The sequence below is a fragment of the Dermochelys coriacea genome, chromosome 1 (genome assembly GCF_009764565.3).
Source record: "Dermochelys coriacea isolate rDerCor1 chromosome 1, rDerCor1.pri.v4, whole genome shotgun sequence".
Classification (NCBI taxonomy): Eukaryota; Metazoa; Chordata; order Testudines; family Dermochelyidae; genus Dermochelys; species Dermochelys coriacea.
In genome coordinates this window covers 12,025,264-12,046,818 of record NC_050068.2, presented here as the reverse complement: position 1 = coordinate 12,046,818, position 21,555 = coordinate 12,025,264, and the positions used below count along the sequence as shown (strand labels likewise).

Genomic DNA, 21,555 nt, shown 5'->3' with positions numbered 1-21,555 from the left:
CTGACAAGAGCAAGCAAACAAACACTATTACAGCTATCCACAGCCACATGAAGCCTAGTTACAGGGCCAACTTCCTGGCTTAAATAGGGGCTGCAGCCCAATCAGGAGCCTTGGAGCTTGTGCCCCAGCTGGGCTTCATGGATACGAGTCCCAGCTACTGTCTATGAACTACCAGGTGGAGAATTGGTGGTGATGGCTCCTAGACCACCACCCCCACAGATACAAGTTCAAGACCCCCAGTGCCTGACAGCATGTTGTCCTATGACATGACCATCTCTCTTGGGTGTTACCTTTCTTCCTATTCCCATCCATCCTCATGTGATAACTAGAGAAATTTTAATCCCATTTTACAAACTGATGGAGAGATTATTCATAGGCATCGCTTCACCAGCTACTGAAATGCAGCTACCAGCAGGGTGAATATACCAGCTGTTTAGCAGGGGCACAGTAAACCCTGCAACAGGTTAGGTCAGGAAGTGAAAAAAGCAAGCATATCCATTTGAAAGTACAGAGGGAATTTGGGCAGATGCAGTTACCCAACCTGGAATTTGGCCAGGAGACTAGCCCTCACAATTGCGGTTATTTTCATTTCAAAGCACTGGAAGAATTTCCCCCAGACACATTGGCAGAGATCTGGGGACCTTTCTCTGGCACATTAAGCAGAGGTTATCAGTGAGGACCTAGGTATGTACACAGGTGGGTAGCCTGAGCCACTGCCCATGCTGCTGTAGCCACGCTGCTTTTTAGTGCAGGCACGTCTACCCGAGCTGAGAATGACACCTCCCAGCTGCAGTGTAGATCCCCACTGATTTACACGATTGCATTCTCTTTCCATTGCACTGTGTATAAATCTACCCTGGGGCTTCACTAAATCTCTGAGTTTGGAACAAATATAATGCACACATGGGGATGCTGCCATCCCTGGCGTATTTCCATCAACATCAGGTACAGCAGAAATGAATTTGGCCTGTTGTTACAGATGAGACAGGACAGTTCATTGTTCCTGTTGAGACAGGAGAGCATTAGTCTGGCTTGTCTGTTTGGACTGCAAATTCTTCAGGGCAGGCGCTGTCTCTTACTGTGTGTCTGTACAGCACCTAGCACAATGGGGTCCTGATCTCCGTTGTGGCCTGTAGGTACTACCATAATACATATAACAATGAGGAAAACACCAGCGAGTCTGAGGGAGCCCAGTGACTGCAAAATCATCCTGGTGACACCTGGCAGGCCCCCTCTTTGGATTGGGCTGTCAGGGCAGATCCCCGCAGATACTACCTCAGTCATGCCAGCTGGCAGCCTCCACACAGGGCCAAGGACAAAGAGAATCACTCTTCATGCACTTCCAGATGTGCAGGGCAAAGCTGAGTTACAGTGGCTAGGCATTGGGGTGGGAATCTTGTACTACCACTGCCCACACTGTCCCTTCCCAGTGGAGGAGCTAAGTCTAGAGGAGAGACCAGGCCAAACCTTTCACCAGCACTAAATTCTCAGCAGTAACCAGCAAAGGCTGCCCTACCGAGGGAGACCCCAGGAGTCAGGAGAAAAGGCCCCCTGCCTACTATTAACTGCATGAGTGCCTTGCGCAGTCTGGAAACTTCTATGCACATTGTGCATGCTTAGAGGCTTAATAGAGGTGTCAGTGTAACCCACACACCTCTTGGGTGTGGTGTTCTGTCCCCTCTAGTGGCATCAAGACCACTTAGAGAGAGAGAGATGGAGTCTGCTCTACAGCAGTAGAATCTCATGCACTAATCTCCAGAAGTCTCTGGTTCGATCCTGCCCGCCAATGACCGGGGTCTGTCGGTGTTACATCAACACAGACATGCTCAGAGTAACCTCATCTCATTTGCATAGCCGCTCCCACACTAACAGTTTAGTGCCTATCCTTACAGGGGTTGGTGACACCTGAAAGCAAGTGGACAAACCTGACAGTGAGTCCAGACTCTCTGGATAACTGGGGCAAACTCTGCCTACACTGTCTTTGGATCTACCATCCCTCAAGTGGGCACTGCCCAGCCACCTTAAGGGCAGGCACTACCCAGCTCTTCTGGATCAGTCCCTCTTGGGCAGGAATGCCAACCGTCTTGGTCATGATGACTGGGGATTGAACCAGGGGCCTCCAGAGCTAAAAGCAGGAGCTTGCAAGTTTAGATATTAAGTCCCACAGCACAGAGATGTCACACATTGTTAGCCCCTGCCACATGGGGACACAACATGCCCTGACCAGCAGGACCTACCCACCCCGTCTGCTCTGGGCTGGCCACCTCTGAAAAAAAGAAAAGCAAAAGGTTACATCAGTCCTTTGCCAGTCATGCACCTTCTCTTCATCCGTGTATCTGCACTCTCTTTATTTGGGAGCTTTGAGCTTAGCCACCTTGCTTCCTATTGACTCACAGTCACGCTAGCATAGCCTTGAGATATATGCATTATGCGTTGCAGTTTAAACAGCCGTGCTATGTGTCTGAAGGTCTCTGCCATTCAGAAGAGGTCTGGTGTGGGAAAGGTGATAACTAGTATAATTAGCATAATCAGCTCTGGGCCTGACAGATCGATTTTGCCTGCCCTACACAGTGCAACATAAATGGATTACACTGTATGTGGGCTGTATGAGCACTCTCCGTGTGCTGGACATGACTCCCTTTGACTTCAATAGTATCAGGGACCACCAGAGGGCTGGCCAGAGTGTCTGGATTACAGCTCAGAGCAGTGCCTGGGGCATAACTTCAGGCCATTTCCTCCATCACAGTGTCTGCCTCCTTCTTGTCCCTGCTTTTCCACCCAGCCCTGTCCATTGACATGTTAGAACCAGCCCAAGCTGATTGGCTTGTGGAGGAGGCTGGAATGCAGGCAAATTCCCTAACACATCCAGACTATAGGGCAGGCCGCAGGTGCCATTACTGGGGGTGGGAGAAAGTTGTGTGGACTTTGCAATCATCAGCCACATTTCAAGAGGGTGCTTGGGACAGCTGCATGCCTACAGGGGAAGAGACTGTTTGTGAGAGTTCATGCAAACATTGGTGATTTCTGTGTGTGGGACAGAGATGATGCTGAACGGGAGAAAGGAAAGGCAACAGTATCATGGGCTCTTTAGAGGCTGTCATCAAGAATGACAGCTTAATTCATGTGCAGTTCTGCTTCACTCCCCCAGTTCTGAGCTGTGCTGTTAATCACCCGTAACTCCTCCACCAGCTATGTGACACATGGGCCCAGTCCTGCAACAAACTGCATGTCCTCAAGCTCCATTCAAGTCAAAGGAAGTTGAGAGTGCTCAACCCAGTGCAGGAGACACTCAGAACCTGGCATGAACATGTCCTATTCTTGCAGGCCAGAGGTGTCTCCTGGGCAACATTTTATTTCCTACATACGGGGTGTGTGTGTGTGTGGGGGGGGATTACAGGCCAAAGGGGCTGGCTAAGTGAGCTAAGCCTCAGGTTTGAAATACCCAGACTCCCGGGAAATAAAGCTGAAATCTCATCTGGGCTGACATCTTTCCAAGGCAGATAAATTGAATGCCTTAGAGCTTAGTATTACTTAGAGGAGACCTAAAAACTAGAGATCTGCAGGGACTTAAAGAGCCAATGAACTTTCATTAAGAATAGAGGGCTTCCAGTGGCATCCTTGGGCAAAACTCCCTGTCCCCACACTGACATGGAGCATGCTCTATGGCTTCAGGGCCAAAGCCTGCTCACCTGAGGAGTGGCGAACTGCCAAGTTCAGATGTGGATTCAGCATCAATGCAAACTTCCCCAAAGGCTGGGCCCGTTGCAGACCTGAGTCATGAAGTCTGGGTCCAGATTTGGATCCAGCTACAAAATATGGGGTTGAGGGGGCTGGATCTGAGGTTTGAGTTTAGGTCCCATCTTTAGTTAACAGTGATGTTTACAAGAAAGAGCTAAATAGGGTTTATTATTTGTAGCGTGGTAGCATCTAGGAGCCCTGCTCATGGACCAGGACCCATCGTGCTAGGCGCTGTACAAACAGAGAACAAAAAGACCCTGCCTCACACAGCTCACAGTCTAATAAGTAACACCCAACCATCATCCCATTGCAAAACTCATGCTGACTTGGATAGAAGCAAGATCAGACCATTAGTTAACGATGTTTTGAATTTATTTGAGCATAAGCTTTCGTGAGCTACAGCTCACTTCATAGGATGCATTCCGATGCGGCCACTGAAATCCGATGAAGTGAGCTGTAGCTCACAAAAGCTTATGCTCAAATAAATTTGTTAATCTCTAAGGTGCCACAAGTACTCCTTTTCTTTTTGCGAATACAGACTAACACAGCTGCTACTCTGAAACCTGGTGTTTTGAAAATATGTTATATTTCCTTGGATTAATCACATCCTTCCCTAAAGCAAGGAATCTCTGTCCTTGGCATTCAGGGGGAAATGGGCGTATTTCAAATAGATCTCGGTAAAAGAAAGACAAGTTGTACTGTGCATGCAGCATTTTATCGCAGTGGTGGGTTTTTAGTGCTCCAGAAGTAGAAGTGTCTTTTGGCAACCGAAGCTGTGTAATGAGGAGGAGCAAAGAAGAGGGAAGAAGGCAACTCCCCATATCCCTGCTCTCCCCCTCCCATTCCTTTGCCTGATGCAGACTGTCCAACGTGGCACTATGGGGGAGGGGAGTTGAGAGCCTTCTAGAGAATGTGCAGAGCTGGAATTCCACTTTAAGATTACTTTCTGGCAAAAGAAATGTTACACATTGTACGTATCACTCTGATTCCAGACAATTTGCACTAAACAATATGCAGCAAAGATTTGAAAGGCTGAGTCCAATCTGATGCAGCCACTTAGATGTAGTTTGTTCATTTTATAGGACTTAAAATTTTAACACATGGTTGATTTATTACAACTCTTTTTGCTCACAAAATTGTTTTACTGGATAAGATAAAGTACTCGTATATAACGGCATTTAGTTATAATATTACTGGGAGAAAATATGCCTTCAAAAACAGAAAATCATCCAGGAAATCTAAAAATCTCTGCACTGAGTTGTGTGTGTTTTCAGAGATCATTGATCAACGATAAAGAATTATTTTTATTCAGCCAAAAATTACTGCTACTGAGTAAAGATTATTTTAAATGTTAAAGGTACATATAGCCATGTAAACTTGTCAAAGGCGTTCAGTGGAGGAAAGCTGAACATAAAAAGGCATTTGGATTAAAAGCTTTAGATTTTATTTTAGTTAGAACAATGTCCTTTATGGGACGTAATTACAGAGAGGAAGGGGAAGAGGAGCAGCGCCAGATGCTGGGTTTGGCAAAGAACCCTGTTGCTGAAGTGCATCTTGGAAATTTAAAGGGACTGCCTCTGGTTTCATCAATAGGCAAACAGTATGGCTGCCTCTAGTAACCTTTTGCCTCCTTTGTACTGGAACCTGGTGCATTGGGTTGGGCCTATGGATTGCCTTTCTATTCAGTGGCTTATTTTTTCCCCTCATGGAAGATGCTACTGCAAAGAATGAAAATTAAAAAGTAGCAAAGAATGTATGCGATTAAAAACAAGGGATTGTAAGTCAAATTCTGATCTATTATACTGCTGTGAATCCAGAGCAACTCCACTGAAGACAATGGAATTGCTTCAAATATGCTCTGGTGTGCATGAGAAAAAAAATGGATCCCAAGATAATATGTTTTTTTTTTCCACCAAATGCATCCGATGAAGTGAGCTGTAGCTCACGAAAGCTTATGCTCTAATAAATTTGTTAGTCTCTAAGGTGCCACAAGTACTCCTTTTCTTTTTGCGAATACAGACTAACACGGCTGCTACTCTGAAACAAGATAATATGCTAATACAACACACAAAAAGAAAAAAGCTCTTCTCTAATGCCTGGATATACACTACCCAGACAGCCTACACTCCCCCAAAACAGGGACAAATCCTACTCAGTCAGAGTATACACATGAGGCAGGTGAACAGGATTTGACTACCGCTGTCCACTTGCTCGTGACACAATAGCACTTAGTGCGAGAGTTCTACGGCACAGGTCATGGAGTATTCCACTTCTGTGCATAGTTTCAGTAATTGAATCTGGTGCCCTGCCTGAGCTGCAAACCTCTTCGAGTGGCACCTTTGATCAGTGGGGTTATTCAGTGCTATTCCAGTAGCACCTTTGATTAGTGATAATCTATTCATTGTCACAATGACTAACAAGACTGGGGCCAATCTTTTAAGGAGCTGAATGTCTCCCAATAGGTAAAGAGAACCATCGTCATCCATATACTAAATTCCCTTGACTCCCATTGGGAGATGAAGGTGCTCAGCCTCTCACAATAGGGTCTTAATAGGAATATTGGCCGCAGTAGCCCAGGGTTGCAACTCTTAAGTCAATGGGAACAACTATCATGAGTAAAGGTTGCAGGATCAGGCCTCAGTTTAGATTAGACTCTGGGTTACAAATGCCAGGAAGGTCAAGATCTGGAAATCTGGTGTATTCAGACTCCTTTTTCCCTATGCAATAGTTCTTTTTCCCATTGAAAAATCCCACAAAGTCAGAAGTCTCTTTTTTAGGCTGCTGAGATGCTTTCATGTTTTCTGTCAGATAAGGCACCCTTGGCATTACTTCCATGCAACAGGTTTTGTGCAAATTACACCTGGCTCAGCTCAACTATAATAAAGGTTATTGTGAACTAATAAAAGAGCCTATTTTTCTCTCAGCCAGAAACAAAAGCCAGGAAAAATGGAACAGTCTTTACCTGCCTGTTATCTACTGTAACTGTTAAGTTTTGCTGGTAACCATACTGACAGCATGAATAACAATAGAAACATGTATTTACTTTTGTTATTTCAGCTGTGGGTAGCCAGATCATTTTAGTTGACAAAACATTTTGTTATATAAGAGATCTCAAAAATCTCAAATAATTTGAGGCTTTATATTATCTATTGGCATTGTGTCCACCTCTGTTAGTTAGGTATGGCAAGACACAGATTTTCTATAGCATTCATTATTATTGTTATGTATTAGCATTGTGGATGGGCCAGCACATGGAATGGTGATGCCTGCACCAAGGTGCATACAAGCTATGGGGCCTGAGCTTGACAAACCTTTGGTCAGGTGGTTTGTTTTCACTCACAGGAATAATTCTACTGAGGTTACTATTATCATCTGTATCATGGCTAGCACCTAGGAAACCCAGTCAGGGATCAGGGCCCCATTGTGTTAGGAACCATACAGACAGCTAGTAACAAAGAAGACAAGGACTTCTTCAGTCAGGGTTTGGACGATCATGCCCTGATGTTGGGTCAAAGACATACCAGGACAAAGTCATTGGCAGTTTAGAGACTACTAAATGAAAGGTATATGCCCTGGGGGGGGGGGGGGACAGCTGCTACTAAAGTAGTTAGGAGATAATTGCATCACAGATTTCATTTTTAAATGTAATGACATTTACAAGAATGTCTGCTGTAAAGCAATGACGCTTCAGTGGCAGAAGTGAGTTTTTGAGAGATTGGAACAAGGTGAAGGTGGATGTCCACGTACAAGAGATGGAGAAAGGAAACCAATAACTTGTCATTTTCCCCTTTATCCTGCCAGCAAAGGTCAGGAGGGCAGGTGGGCATCAGGATGTGGCTTTCTGGATCAGCTATTGATAGGCTTTGCTAGGAACAACTCTTCCACTGAATGCATCCGATGAAGTGAGCTGTAGCTCACGAAAGCTTATGCTCAAATAAATTTGTTAGTCTCTAAGGTGCCATAGGTCCTCCTTTTCTTTTTACAGAATGAGCTGTTCTCAAGCCGTTTTTTCTGCTGACTGGGCTACATTGCACACCTGATATGTACGGCAACTTTTCAGAGCATTCAAAGCTAGGACACGAAAGCCTCAGGTCCTAAACTATAACTTTATACTATTTTCTACTATAGCAACAGGGATTCATTAAGATACCTGGCTTGCTAGGTAACCAGCGTGACTGTAGAGGCAAAAAGAAGTATTAGAGAGAATGAACAATGAAATGAAATGGTGCTTAGACGGGAGGGAGGAAGTAAGAATAGACTTCATTTACACTGCTCTGGCACTGTAACAGGGCCTTGTGATGTTAAGGTCTATGAAAATAAGGCCCAGAATGTTTTCTACCTTGATGCCACACTAAGGTGAATTAAACAACCGATTGACAGCTTGAAATGAAATGAAATTACTTCCAGTCTGTGAATCCATATCCATACCAGCTTGCTTCAAGCATGCTTCAAAGTGTGTAGAAGTTTGCCAAAGTCTTCTCAAAGCACCGTGCTTCAGTAAAACTTGGACACACAGAAGAATTCTGCCGGTCTTAGAGTATGTTTACACAGGAGCTGGAGGTATCATTTCCAGTTCAGCTAGAAATACCCACACTAGCTCTGGTCACGGTAGTGCACTAAAAATAGCAGTGTAGCTACAGTGGTGCAAATGGTGGGTTGGGCTAGCTGCCCTGAGTACTTACCTATGGTTTCAGATGGGCTCCTAGTGGTGGTGGCTAACCCATATAGCCATGACTGCAATTCTATTTTTAGTGCACTAGCTCCATCTGCGCTAACATGGCTGTGTCTACCATAGACAAAGCCTTAGACCTTCCTATGGCTGGACCACTGAAAGGATTTGGAAGTGGGATTAAATGCAATCAGTGTGGAAAATTCACCCCAACAGCAGCCCAAATATCAGGGAGTGGGTGGAGAGAGAAATAATAGCATGGAAAGCTTTACATATCTAGAACATTGTCCATGGTAGTGATGCTCTATTACTCGAGCCAGCTGTGTCTCTTTATAGACTGGTATTGAGCTCCCATCATGGGTCTGACTGCTATTCCCATTCTGTGACATCAAATGAGGAGGCCTGTGAAAATATAGTCATTTAAAAGTAAGACATGCAAGAGTTAGACACACAGGTGGATGGCAGGGACGTTGATCGAACCAGACATCTTGAAATCAGCAACACACTCTGACTATCAGATCCGTCAGTGAGCCCTAAATAGGTCCCGCTTAGGACAACTGTTGCCTTTATTTAGTTGTTTTGATGATACTATATTTACTATTCCTTGTAACATGGTTTCTGTAGCCGCATCCAAATTCATCCCTGTTGTAACTCCATGGCCTTCAGTGGGATACACCAATATAAACTCTATCGTTTTGTCTGTAGATAAACCTGGATCCTTCACACACTTGAGCACGTGTATAACTTTATCAAGCCAGTAGCCCCACTAAGCTCTATGAGGCAGCTCGGGTGAACAAAGGCTTACTTGCTTGAAGGACCGGGGCTGTGGCTTGTAAGCAATGGAGTGCAGGAGCCATGTCGGTCTCTGCATTGTAGAGAAGGCTGATGTGTGGAAAGGTGGTCCAGTGGCTGGGCTACAATGCTTAAAACTTGGGACACCTGCGTTCCAGCCCCTGCTCCTCACAGACAAGTTGTATCACTTTGAGTGAGTCAATTGGGCAGCCAGAACTGGCAGAAGCTGAAAGAAAAGAAGCTAAAGGACACCAGTCAGTCCTTCCATTTTTTCCTGACAGACGATACCTCTCAACTGTTACAGTGGACGAGAAGCTGGATATGAGTCAAGAGCGTGCCCTTGTTGCCAAGAAGGCCAATGGCATTTTGGGATGTATAAGTAGGGGCACGCCAGCAGATTGAGGGTCATGATCATTCCCCTCTATTTGACGTTGGTGAGGCCTCATCTGGAGTATTGTGTCCAGTTTTGGGCCCCACACTACAAGAAGGATGTGGAAAAATTGGAAAGACTCCAGCGGAGGGCAACAAAAATGATTAGGGGGCTGGAGCACATGATTTATGAGGAGAGGCTGAGGGAACTGGGATTGTTTAGTCTGCAGAAGAGAGGAATGAAGGGGGATTCGATAGCTGCTTTCAACTACCTGAAAGGGGTTTCCAAAGAGGATGGCTCTAGACTGTTCTCAGTGGTAGCAGATGACAGAACGAGGAGCAATGGTCTCAAGTTGCAGTGGGGAGGTTTAGGTTGGATATTAGGAAAAACTTTTTCACTAGTAAGGTGGTGAAGCACTGGAATGTGTTACCTAGGGAGGTGGTGGAATCTCCTTCCTTAGAAGTTTTTAAGGTCAGGCTTGACAAAGCCCTGGCTGGGATGATTTAGTTGGGGATTGGCCCTGCTTTGAGCAGGGGTTGGACTAGGTGACCTCCTGAAGTCCCTTCCAACCCTGCTATTCTATGATTCTATGAATTTACTGGGCTAGGTGCCCAACGCCGAGAGAAAGCAACAGGAGTTAGTGGCCTAAATAGCTTTGAGGATCAGGGCCTTAGATGTTCAGCTTCGGCTCGCCACCCGCATCCTGGGGAGAAGAGCCAGGGCGTCTTCATTCAGGGCACCTCTGGGCTAGGCAGTTCACAGCCCCCCCCCCAGAGGGCTGCAACCCACCAAGCAGTAGGACCCTGCAGCAGCTCCCGGGGACAGGGGCCGTCTGCCAGGGGGAGGCTCCAAAGGGCTTTTTTTTTTTTTTTTTTTTTAAGCTCAGAGCCTCCCACTGAACGCGCAACTTCCACTTTCTAGAAGTTTCTCTGGGCGGGTTATAAAGCCCCCTCCGCGGGGCTGGGCGCTGCAGAGCGGGACACGCAGCGGGGGGAGTCCAGCTGCTCCGCACCCCCAGGCCCGGCGCGAGCCCTCCAGGTGAGGGGCTGCCGCAGGTTCGAGCAGCGGCTGCCTTCATCCGGCTGTGCCCGGCGTGGGGGCAGGGCGGGGGCCGGACGCGCGGGGGGGGGGCGCCCCATGGATCTCCTGGGTGTGGTGAGGGGTCCCCGCGGGCAGGGGGGGGGGTGGGTGGGGGACACACACACCCCGGAGTGTCCCCGCGGCAGCGGGGGGTGTGTGGGGGGGGGGGACACACACACCCCGGAGTGTCCCCGCGGAAGGGGGGGGTGTGTGTGGGGGGGACACACACACCCCGGAGTGTCCCCGCGGCAGCGGGGGGTGTGTGTGGGGGGGGGGACACACACCCCGGAGTGTCCCGCGGCAGCGGGGGGGGGCGTGTGGGGGACACACACCACCCGGAGTGTCCCCGCGGCAGCGGGGGGGTGTGTGGGGGGGGGACACACACACCCCGGAGTGTCCCCGCGGCAGCGGGGGGTGTGTGGGGGGGGGACACACACCCCGGAGTGTCCCCGCGGCAGCGGGGGGGGGCGGGGGGGGGACACACACACCCCGGAGTGTCCCCGCGGCAGCGGGGGGGGTGGGGGGGGGGGGACACACACACCCGGAGTGTCCCGCGGCAGCGGGGGGTGTGTGGGGGGGGGACACACCCGGAGTGTCCCGCGGCAGCGGGGGGGGTGTGGGGGGGACACACACACACACACCCCGGAGTGTCCCCGCGGCAGGGGGGGGCGGTGGGGGGGGTCAGGGAGATGCCTGGACTCTCCTGGGCTGGGGAGATCAGTGGTGGGGGTCCCGTGGAGTATCCCCCAGTTGCTGGGAAATCCCGTGTGAAGGGGGCAGGAGCCGGGGCAGGAGGGTGGGGCCGGGGGGGGTTGAACACGGTTGGTGTCCGGAAGAAGCGAGAGGCTCTTGGCAGGAGTCTGTTCAGCAGCCTGGAAAGTTTGGGAGTGGGGGTGACTCCCCCTCCCTGGGGATTGACGGGGTGTGGGGAGGGGCAGATTGGAGCATTTCTGGGGGGCTGCATGCCCCACTCTGGCCCTGTGGAGGATGTGGGAGGAAAGGGGTGGGGGCAGCTGCGTGTGGGGCTGCAGGGTATTAAAGTTCGGGGCTGCAGCAGCTGCTTTCCTGCAGTTTGAGGGGAGGCAGGTCCGGGCTCCACTGATCCAAGGGTGGCAGCAGCCCCTCCTGCCCCACGCCAGAGGGGTCCATCTTCCAGGCTGCCCCACGCCAGAGGCAGCCATTGGCAGGAGCTGCCAATGATGCTCACACAGCTCCTCAAGACATCGGGAGCAGAGATGCCTGGGTTTAAGTACCCCAAGCAATGAGAGCGAAATAAAATGAGGGGGAGGAATAAAATAGCAGTGTCCCGGGGATCAGCTCTCCTCTGCTCCTCTCTCCAGCTCAGAGCCAGCATTAAAATCCCCAGGAGCCCTGGGTCCCCCTGCCCAGAGGGTGAACTGCCGCAGAGCAGGGAGGAAAGCCACAGCCCTGGGGACAAGGGTGCAGCTCTTTGTTCTCTCTTATTATGAACTAAAAGCAACTCTGTGTCAAAATGCAAAGCCTCCGGCTGTCGTAGTGCAAGATCTCTACTAACACCCAAACGGCATTTACTTACTACATTTGTATGAGTCACTTTGTCATGTGATTTGTTCTGATCTAGTGTGGGGGGGTGGGGGGGACTCTAAGGCCCTGATCTTGCAAGGTGACTCCCATCCCAGACAGACCTGCCACACTGGCACAAGGATCTGCCTGCATGCATCTCGTGGCAGACTGGGGCCCTGGGGAGTGCAGGGTGTGAGTGGAAGCTATCAAATATGAGCTCCTAGAGAATCAGAGAGCGGCACTAAATTATAACACACAGGCCAATGCTGTCGTCTCACTAACACAAGGCCTTCACATAATTCAAGGGTAGGAGACATTGCTCAGAACAGGGTGGAGCTTACAGGCTGAGACCTGTTACTGTGCACTTCCCTAGTCCTTGGGGAGACCTAGACATTTGTCTATTCAACCCTTCTGCGGGCAAAGTTTGGGGACAGCGGCTTCCTGGATGGTGGCTAGATTTCATTGCTCTCTGAAGTAATGGAACTGACCTAAAGACCTAGCACATGCTTTAAACCAGGCACCATTCTCAAGGGAACTACTTTCTGTATCTGTTTTCTTTCAGAATGAAAAAGGCAAACGTTGACCTCACTATGAAAAAGTTTCAAGGTATCTTTAGAAGAAAACAAAACAAAACAAAACAAAAAAACACATAAGTTTGAAACTGTTTAACTGCATAATCCTAGCCCCACATCCAGACGGGGAGATTATAAACTGGTGTATGTGTCTTAAATAGTCTTTCTTGTGGATAGCTAGAGCAAATTAAAGTTGGTAGCTTTTCATTTTCAGTCTTTCAACAAGGCTTATTACTGAAGGGATCCTAGGCTGTAAATTAACCCTATCCCTAAGGCTATATAATTTCCATCCTGTGAATTGCAACATGTCTGCTTGTAGCTACTTGCACAAATGCTTTCTTTTGTGTGTGTAATTCCTTGGGCCCACCTCTGTTTCCTGTTCTGTTTTCTTTAACCCTAATGCTGCCACTCCAGCTGCTGCTTACTGCTGCATGCCAGGAACTGAACTTCAAAGCAGCCTCAGCCAGGGGGAAGAATGACTAAAGAATGGAGCTCAATCACAGCACCTGGCAGAATGCCTGAACAATTCAGCATTAGGTCTTTGGCTACCACAAAGATAATGTCATACAACAAAAAGTCTTAGGCATAGAAAAGGAATTTAACCCCTAATATACATAAGCAGGTAGCTTTGCTTGGGACGATTTTGAGCTCTCTTGACCTTTTGGAGCACCCTCAAGCCCAAAGTACAACTCCAGCAGGGGGGCAGCAGCACTTAGCCAGCCTTTGGGTGTACCCCAGGGACTACTTGCTTCTTCAGATGTGGGCAACTTGTTGGGGTTAAAGAGCTCAATCTGATTTGCATAAAATAGAGTGGGTTTCAGCCACCCTCATCTTCTGTTCAGAGTTGTACCCTGCAGAGATGACTGATCCCAGCCTGCAGTGTTCTACCTCGATTGTGGTGGCCACTGGTCCGCCAAACAGCAATGATCTTCAGTCTCTCCTAACTTGAGCTGGATGTGAACCAGTGTCCTAGAATTGAAGAGATCTCTATCCTATCACCTAGGTCTTTGAACCAACCAACTTGCCTGATCATGTCATTTTAAAGTTCCAAAAGCAAACCAGTGAGTTAATATTCAGTTAGAGATCAGGCTTTTATTCAAAATGTACAGGCCCCACATTTCAGAATGCAGTTTGGACTCTCAAGCATTAGCTACCATTTAGCTCTCCACATAGTATGATTTACTTCTGCAGGTAATCGCATGGACAATTTTTGAGGCTGTAGGTTCGCACCTGCAAAAAAAAGGATGCTGGGCTGAAGCCTGGTTGGAAATTGGAACCCTATTAAAGTTATTAAATTGGAAGCGAACCACAGATGCAGATCAGATTGCATCACGAATGCTACTTCACCTTCCCGCACTGGATTCTAGGAATAGGGTTAATCGGAAGCGTTAGAGCTTAGACTAGTCTAGATGCTGACGTGGCTTTAGGAGGGAATTTAGTCTGACTGATTTTGAACCTTTCGCTGCCTTGCAGGTTCACAGCAGTGTCGTGTTCAGTGGAAGCCATGTGGGTGACCAACCTTCTGGCCCTCTGTGCCCTAGTGGCTGCAGTGCCCTCGGAAGATAAGAAGCTGAGTGATAAGGCAACCACCTTAGCCGACCGCAGCACAACTCTCGCCTTCAACCTCTACCACACAATGGCTAAAGACAAGAACATGGAGAACATCCTCGTGTCTCCCGTGGTGGTGGCCTCCTCGCTCGGCCTGGTGTCACTCGGTGGCAAGGCCACCACAGCCTCCCAAGCCAAGGCTGTGCTCAGCGCCGACAAGCTGAACGACGACTACATTCACGGTGGGCTGTCGGAGCTCCTGAACGAGGTCAGCAACTTCACTTTCCGCAACGTCACCTGGAAGCTCGGGAACCGCTTGTATGGCCCCAGCTCCATCAGCTTTGCTGATGACTTTGTGAAGAGCAGCAAGAAGCACTACAACTATGAACACTCCAAGATCAACTTCAGGGACAAGAGGAGCGCCCTGAAATCCATCAACGAGTGGGCATCCCAGACCACGAATGGCAAGCTCCCAGAGGTCACCACGAATGTGGAGAAGACCGACGGGGCCCTGATCGTGAATGCCATGTTCTTCAAGCGTAAGTTAAATGCCGAGGGTGCTCTAAACTAGTGAGATGCGTGATCAAGTGCAGATGGCACCCACTAGCCAATACCGGGCTTCACCTCCTCTTCCTAATCTAGACATAAAAGATGCAAAGGGCCTAATTCAGCTCCAATTTACACTGTTGTAAATCAGTGGAGTTACACAATGGGGCAAGTGAGAGGAGACACAGGCTCAAAGAGTTTGCTAGAGTCCTACGGGGCTTTATACAGAGGGATCTTTCCTTCTCAGCTGAAATGCACTGGAGTGAAAAACAGGAGCATTTGGAGCTTGCAACAGAAATCTTATTTTAGGATTAGTTTCTCCATCTGAAACTTCAGGAGTTCATATGTTAAATAAATTGGTCCAAATTGATGCCATAGTAAATAAACTTCAGGCTGCAGGATAGAAGTTTGTTTTTGAGGGTGAGGGGTGGCAAGGAATTTGCTAGTCCCAGTCTCACCCCAAGTTAACACAATAACAAAAATGGGAATTTTTTTTAAACTCCAAAGTATCTGTTCTAAAGCCAGAGACAAGACACTGCACTAGACATATCCGTGTTCCCTTTGGTAGGACACACTGGGGGTTCTGAGATGCTCACCATTCAGGGTGTTTCTTACAGGGCTACTGGGGTTAAATTTGTGCGTGATGACACAGCCTGTTCACATTTTCTTGTTAACTGTTGGGTTCTCCTCCTCCTCCATTATAGCTCACTGGGAGGAGAGGTTCCATCACAAGATGGTGGACAACCGTGGCTTTATGGTGACCCGTTCCTACACAGTGGGAGTTCCCATGATGCACCGCACAGGTAAGTTTTAGCTTATGCTACTTGTCCCAAGATCCACTGGACTAAATCCATCCTGTTGATTTACAACAGAGATATTAGCCCAGTTGTCAACTTTTCACCTGTTTTTCTTTCCCCCCCAGCCTTTCAGATGAGACAGAACTATGCAGCTTTATGCTTAAATCTTAGTACAAGCAGATGGAATGCCATTTATATTGGTGGCTTTGGATCTGGACACTTGTCCATTAGGAAAAGATTCCATATGAGATCTAGAATTGGGGCATCAAACAGAGATCGGAATAGTAGCAGCTCTGTCACTATCCACACTTGTCTACTTTTGGGCCAATAAACTAGACAGTCCCCAGATTGCACTCCACTGAAAACATGGGGCAAATTAGCAACAGAATCAGGTGGCTTTATTTGCTTCCCATGGCTCACCATTATTGCCTCTGCTTGCTACTCTTTTCTTAAAGGTCTGTACAACTACTTTGATGACGAGGCTGAGAAACTTCAGATTGTGGAGATGCCTCTCGCTCACAAACTCTCCAGCATGATCTTCATCATGCCCAACCATGTGGAGCCACTGGAGAGAGTTGAGAAGCTGCTGACCAGAGAGCAACTGAAAACTTGGATCGGCAAGTTGAAGAAGAGAGCCGTGGCCATTTCTCTGCCGAAAGTCAGCTTGGAAGTCAGCCATGATCTTCAGGTAAAGTCTCTCTTGACGCCATAAACCAGACTGGCTGCTATGGGTGGTTCCTGGGTTTCCCCCATCTTTCGCTTCGAAGAGACAGTCTGGCACATGTGATTTGCTTAAGAGCAGAGAAATTTCTGCCAACATTGAGAAGGTTGTAAGAGACCAGGATGATGGGGGAAGAGTGGACCCTGTGATTTTTGCCTTGGGAGCTTCCCTGCGTGGACATATGTTTGGATCCCCCTGGCACAACCTATAAGAACTACATTTGAAGAGCCCAGAACAGGAAGATTTGATCATATCTGCATATGTAGTTCTAACCAGATCCCCACTTGGGGATTCTGCAAGGGAACCAGATTCCCTTGCACTTGGGAAATTCTCTTCTCCAGCCCTGAAAGTAGGGAGTGAAGATGGGGAAATTAGAGGTGTTTTATACACAAGTTGGCTTGCTATACATAGTAAGCTTATTACTTACAAACTGCCTTATTCAGTGGAAACCTAGACTAACACTTCTGCTTAAATGAGTGCCTGGCTCCAAGTTGGGCTCTGGGTTTATGGGTTAAAGCCAATGTATTGTCATTTTACCCAGCTCGTTTACACTTTTGCAAAAGGGGGAGGAAAATTTCTCCAATTCCCCTGTTCCTTTCAGGATCCAAGGAGCCACGTCCCGCTGTTAACACCCCCAGGTATCTAGACCTATTCCCTGAGCGCAGGGGTATTATTCTGTATTTACACTACTGAGAGTAGAATCTAGCTGGCTGAGCATATGATTGAACATTAGTGTCTTCCTTAGGAGTCTAACCTGCCTGTCTTTCATCATAGAAACACTTGGCGGACCTTGGCTTGACTGAAGCCATAGACAAGAACAAGGCTGACCTGTCCAAGATTTCAGGCAAGAAAGATCTCTACCTTTCCAACGTCTTCCATGCCGCGGCCCTCGAGTGGGACACTGAGGGGAACCCCTTTGATACTGACATCTACGGCCGAGAAGAAATGAGGAACCCGAAACTCTTCTACGCCGATCACCCATTCGTCTTTGTGATCAAGGACAATAAAACCAACTCCATTCTTTTCATTGGCAGGCTAGTGAAGCCCAAAGGGGACAAAATGCGCGATGAATTGTAGTTTGAATTTTCAGGTTTTGGCAGGGTTTTTTTTTTTTTTTTAAATGGGGAAATGTTCTTTTGTATTCTCTATGAACTGATGGGTGCTAGCCAGACCAGAGTGCATTTTGATGTTAAATCCAGCAGACAGTTTACCTTGCCAGAATATTCCACCAAAAGAAAATGCGTGGGAGGAACAGGGGAGGAGGGCAGGGGGGTGAAAGGCCCAGGAATGATGAGGGACCAATTCACTGGGATTCTGTTCCCAACCAGTGGTACATCTACTGAGATTTTAGGTTATGGTCTGTGTCTTCTTCCTCCTTCCTGCAGTAGAATAAATCCTTATGCCAAGCATTATAGCACAATCTGCCAGGATGCAAACTGTCAGCTGAGGCCACAGTAAAGGTACCATCACAGTCTCTGTTATGCCCTTTGTTCTAGACACATGGAGCAATGCTTCCCCATCCCTCTTCCCTGATTTGTTTGTCCTTAGGGGACAGCTTGCCTCCTGCCACACATTCCTGGTTCCTTGCACTGGGGGTTTCTTGGCTGAGCTGGAAGCCAGGGGGCTGGTCCCTTTATCTGTTTGCTCCTTGAAGTTCTTCTGCCTGCATCTTGCTTGTTAAAGGGAGCAGCAGGGACTGAGTGTGCTCCCGCTTTGCAATGGAGGCACTGCTGACAGATGCAGATGTGAGCTAGTCTAACCATTTTGGTTACTTTAGGAGGGGGAAACAGACAGTAACAGCCATACAAGTCAGTAGGTGCTCTGATGCTGTGGCCCACCTATGAACATAGATACAAGTAGAATTTTCCCTGTATCTTCTAAACCACTTAGCCATGCTCTGAAATGTTTGTTATCTCCCCCCAAATACTTCCAGTTGAACACAAAGTAAAAACCTCTCCACTCCTTACCCATGGACAGCTGAAATCTTGCAAAAATCTGCTTTGCTGGGAATACTCTATTTAAAAAAAATACCCACTTTAAATCACTCAGCAATGAGGTGTCTCAGCAAAGGGGCCAAGGACAGCATAGGCCATAGAGATTAAAAGACCCTTTTTCAGGTGGTCCCTTCAGCAGAGGTGAGGTGCAGCTGGGGGAGGGGTGATTTGCTCTGCAGCTAGCGTGCTCTACCTGCTCTGGATCAAGAGGATTTCGGGCTGGGGGGCTACCAAGCAGACAACTCTCACCAGCACTGGGCCCACCCTCGAAAGGTTTCATTAACCCCTTAGAAAGGAGGGGAGGAAGTTCACGTCTCGTGGTGCTTTTGTTTCAGTTTGTCAGGATAGACTGGGCAAGAAACACAGTTTACATTGTGAAGATTTCTCTCTGCAACTAGAAAGCTAGAGCCCAAACCATCTCCCAAGGGGAAGACTCCTGCTGACACCTCTCAGTGGGAGCTGGCTCAGACCCTTAATTTCCTTTTTCTAAAATAGGAAGGCTTTAGATCTTCCATAGCCTGGCTTCCTAAAGACCCTTTCTACACAATCATCTTTCCAAGAGGGTTCACTCCCCACTGGCTGACCTGCCTAAGGCACATAAGGTAACACTTGTATTTATAGCTAGGCATTTTCATATTTATTCATGAGAAGTGGGAGGTTTCATGATCCAACTCCAGCCTAGAGTTGATGGATCTAAGTGAATTTTTCCCCAAGGGACATTATCAGGTTGAAGCTTGTATTTAAAAAAAAAATAAATGGTCCTGATCCTACAAATTCCTAAGTGTGTGTCTAATGCTTCTCTCACTCTCACTGCAAAACTGGAACAAAGGGTTAGATAATTGTTTGTTTTTTTTCAGTTTAATCTACTTTCTATGTCACTGATGCTGATTGCAGTTAGGGTGGACGGGGAAACTGGACTGGTTACAGTCACTTTCTAGTTCTCAAGCACAAGCCCGATCCTGCAGCATCTGGATTTCGGAGGCTGACAGAGGTTTAATTGGTAAATTTGACTTCCACAATGGTTTTAAAAAACCCAGCCTTTCCTGTTGATCTGAATTTTGGGTGTATACCTAAATCTGGGGGCCAAGATTTGACCTGATCTTGCCTCTTTAAGTAGATGATGTTACAAAAGTAAAGCATATGTGCCAAAGTCACATACAGGTCAGCCCAGAGGGCAACACTGTTCTTAACACCTCAAGTTTGAGCTTTGACAATCATTTCCAACGGGGGGGGGGTGAGGCATAGGCATGTATCAGAATGCACAAATATTGCAGTGTGCATGCTCAGACAAATCTGTGCACTGAAACCCATATCTGTTGCACAATTATACAGGATGGGGGTGGGTGGGAGTGTGGAGAACACACTGGGGGAGTGTCAATTTGCATCATGTGAATGGAAGGGTCAGCTTTTTCCCCGTTTTGAATTCTTGTATCACAAAACTATGAGTTGTATAATTTTGCAATAAAACTTTTTCAATTAATCTTGGCATTTGTAGGGGGTGCGATTTGTGACCATGAAGGCCTGGATTGTTTGAATCCTGCAGTGGCTGTAAGCAATTGGTTCAAGGGGTTTATCTGCAAAACCTCATCCAGGTGCTGAAGCTTGGCCTACAGGTCTGTGCCCTGTCCAGTTAAATCAAACCTGGGTTTATTATTCAGCTTGTAATTCAGAATATACCATTCGCCCAACAATCCAAGCAGCACTTTATGAACATTCATTTAGCCTCTCCCCCCCTCTGACACAGGGAAACAGCAGAGTGATTAGTCATCTGCTTTCTGAAGTTAACAGGAGCTGCGACTGCTCAATGCCTTGACCCTCAGTGTGTGGCTGGAGAAAAGGCAGGCTTAAAAAAAAAAAAAATTACAAAGAAAATATGGTAAAGCCAGGAATAGACTCCTCCCGATGCCTCCATCCTCTGCATGACCCCGTTAGCTGGTAACACCAACCACATACTTGAAGCCCCCTCAATTCCAACTGAAACAATGGGCAGCCCCCCTGCAAACAAGGCAAGATGTCTCATTGGTCCACACTTCTGCTTTAACCACTGGACCCTGATTGCACACTGTGTATCAGACACCACCCTGTGCTATAATCTGACCAGTGCAGATTTTAGCCTCAGCGCTTTGCTCGGTGGATGAACCCGCTAGGCTTTGTGTTCTGAGGAAGAATTTAAATGACAGGCAGGTGTGAAAGAATTGAAGTAGGTGAGGGAATCTTTTATTGGACCCACTTCTGTTGGTCCAAGGGACAGGCTGTTGAGCTTATACGCTCTTCTTCAATTCTAAGGCAAAGGAACAGCAGGGAAAACAACATGAAGACTACAGTAGGAGGCTATCCGAGGTACTGGAAGAGGAAAGGAGTGCAGAGATGAAGCGACCTCTTTCTACTCCCAGTCCCCAAAACCCAGCCTAGGACCTTAACGTTAAACCAGGCTCTTTTGACTTTAAGGCCACAAAGGACTATTAGGCCAATCGAGCCTGATGTTCTGCATAACAGACAGCTCACACGCAGCAATTCCTACATCTAGCCCTGCAACTCATGCCGAACTGCAACCAGCCTTTTAGAAAGCCTCCAACTGATGAAGAATGTAGCACCCATCCCCTGCTTTGATGACCAGTTCTAGTGGGTACCGCAGTAATTCAAATAGTCACTGTTACAAATGTGTGTCTTATTTTCAATTTGAATGTTGCTGCTGAATTTCCAGCTCTTGGATGGTGTTATGTTAGGGCTTTTAATCTAACTGATAAAGAGTTCTAGTCTCAGATTTTAGGTAAAGCCCTGTGGTCCAAACGCAGCCTACACTGACAACAGTGTTTTCTGTTGCTGCAGGAATACCACCGCTCCCCCAAATGTTAGCTAAGCTGAAAGAAGCACTCTTCCAGCAGCACAGCTGCATGTACCCTGCAGGTTGTGTCAGTATTATTTTCAAGAGTAGGCCACGCCTTAGGTAACGATTTAGTTCAGGGGTCTCACAACAAAATTTGGGGCCTCAACCGCAAGCCATCAACTTTTGCTGATGGTGGCTCTGACAAATTTTCCTAAAATTATCGTAATTAAATATGCACGTATTCATGGCCAAATCATTGTAATTGATTGATGTGGGGTTTTTTTTTTTTTCTTTCGCAGACTCAATAATGTAGTTGTATTTTGGTGCCCCTGGCAACTCCCCCAGTTTCCCACCTATCA

At 47.5% G+C, this 21,555-nt stretch overlaps 1 protein-coding gene across 4 annotated transcripts; it reads left to right on the top strand.

The window, feature by feature from the left end:
* Window positions 1-10,481: 10,481 nt before the first annotated feature.
* SERPINH1 (serpin family H member 1) lies at window positions 10,482-19,849 on the top strand. Of its 4 annotated transcripts, XM_038385114.2 has the most exons (6): window positions 10,511-10,607; window positions 12,754-12,797; window positions 14,237-14,850; window positions 15,562-15,660; window positions 16,110-16,342; window positions 17,150-19,849. In XM_038385114.2, the coding sequence occupies exons 3-6, from the start codon at window positions 14,268-14,270 to the stop codon at window positions 17,450-17,452; spliced, it is 1,218 nt and encodes a 405-aa protein (XP_038241042.1). In that variant the 5' UTR covers window positions 10,511-10,607; window positions 12,754-12,797; window positions 14,237-14,267; the 3' UTR covers window positions 17,453-19,849. The 4 variants fall into 4 exon arrangements, with proteins under 4 accessions (XP_038241050.1, XP_038241042.1, XP_043359983.1 ...); XM_038385122.2 differs by lacking the exon at window positions 12,754-12,797 and having other exon boundaries at window positions 10,482-10,607; XM_043504048.1 differs by lacking the exon at window positions 10,511-10,607 and having other exon boundaries at window positions 12,756-12,907.
* Window positions 19,850-21,555: the final 1,706 nt, after the last annotated feature.

Bases quoted from the DNA above. Each gene is read 5' to 3' on its own strand.
- SERPINH1 (XM_038385122.2), top strand. From the start codon at position 14,268: ATGTGGGTGACCAACCTTCTGGCCCTCTGTGCCCTAGTGGCTGCAGTG. The intron at 14,851-15,561 runs GTAAGTTAAATG...CCTCCATTATAG, and splicing joins GAATGCCATGTTCTTCAAGC to CTCACTGGGAGGAGAGGTTC. The intron at 15,661-16,109 runs GTAAGTTTTAGC...CTTTTCTTAAAG, and splicing joins TCCCATGATGCACCGCACAG to GTCTGTACAACTACTTTGAT.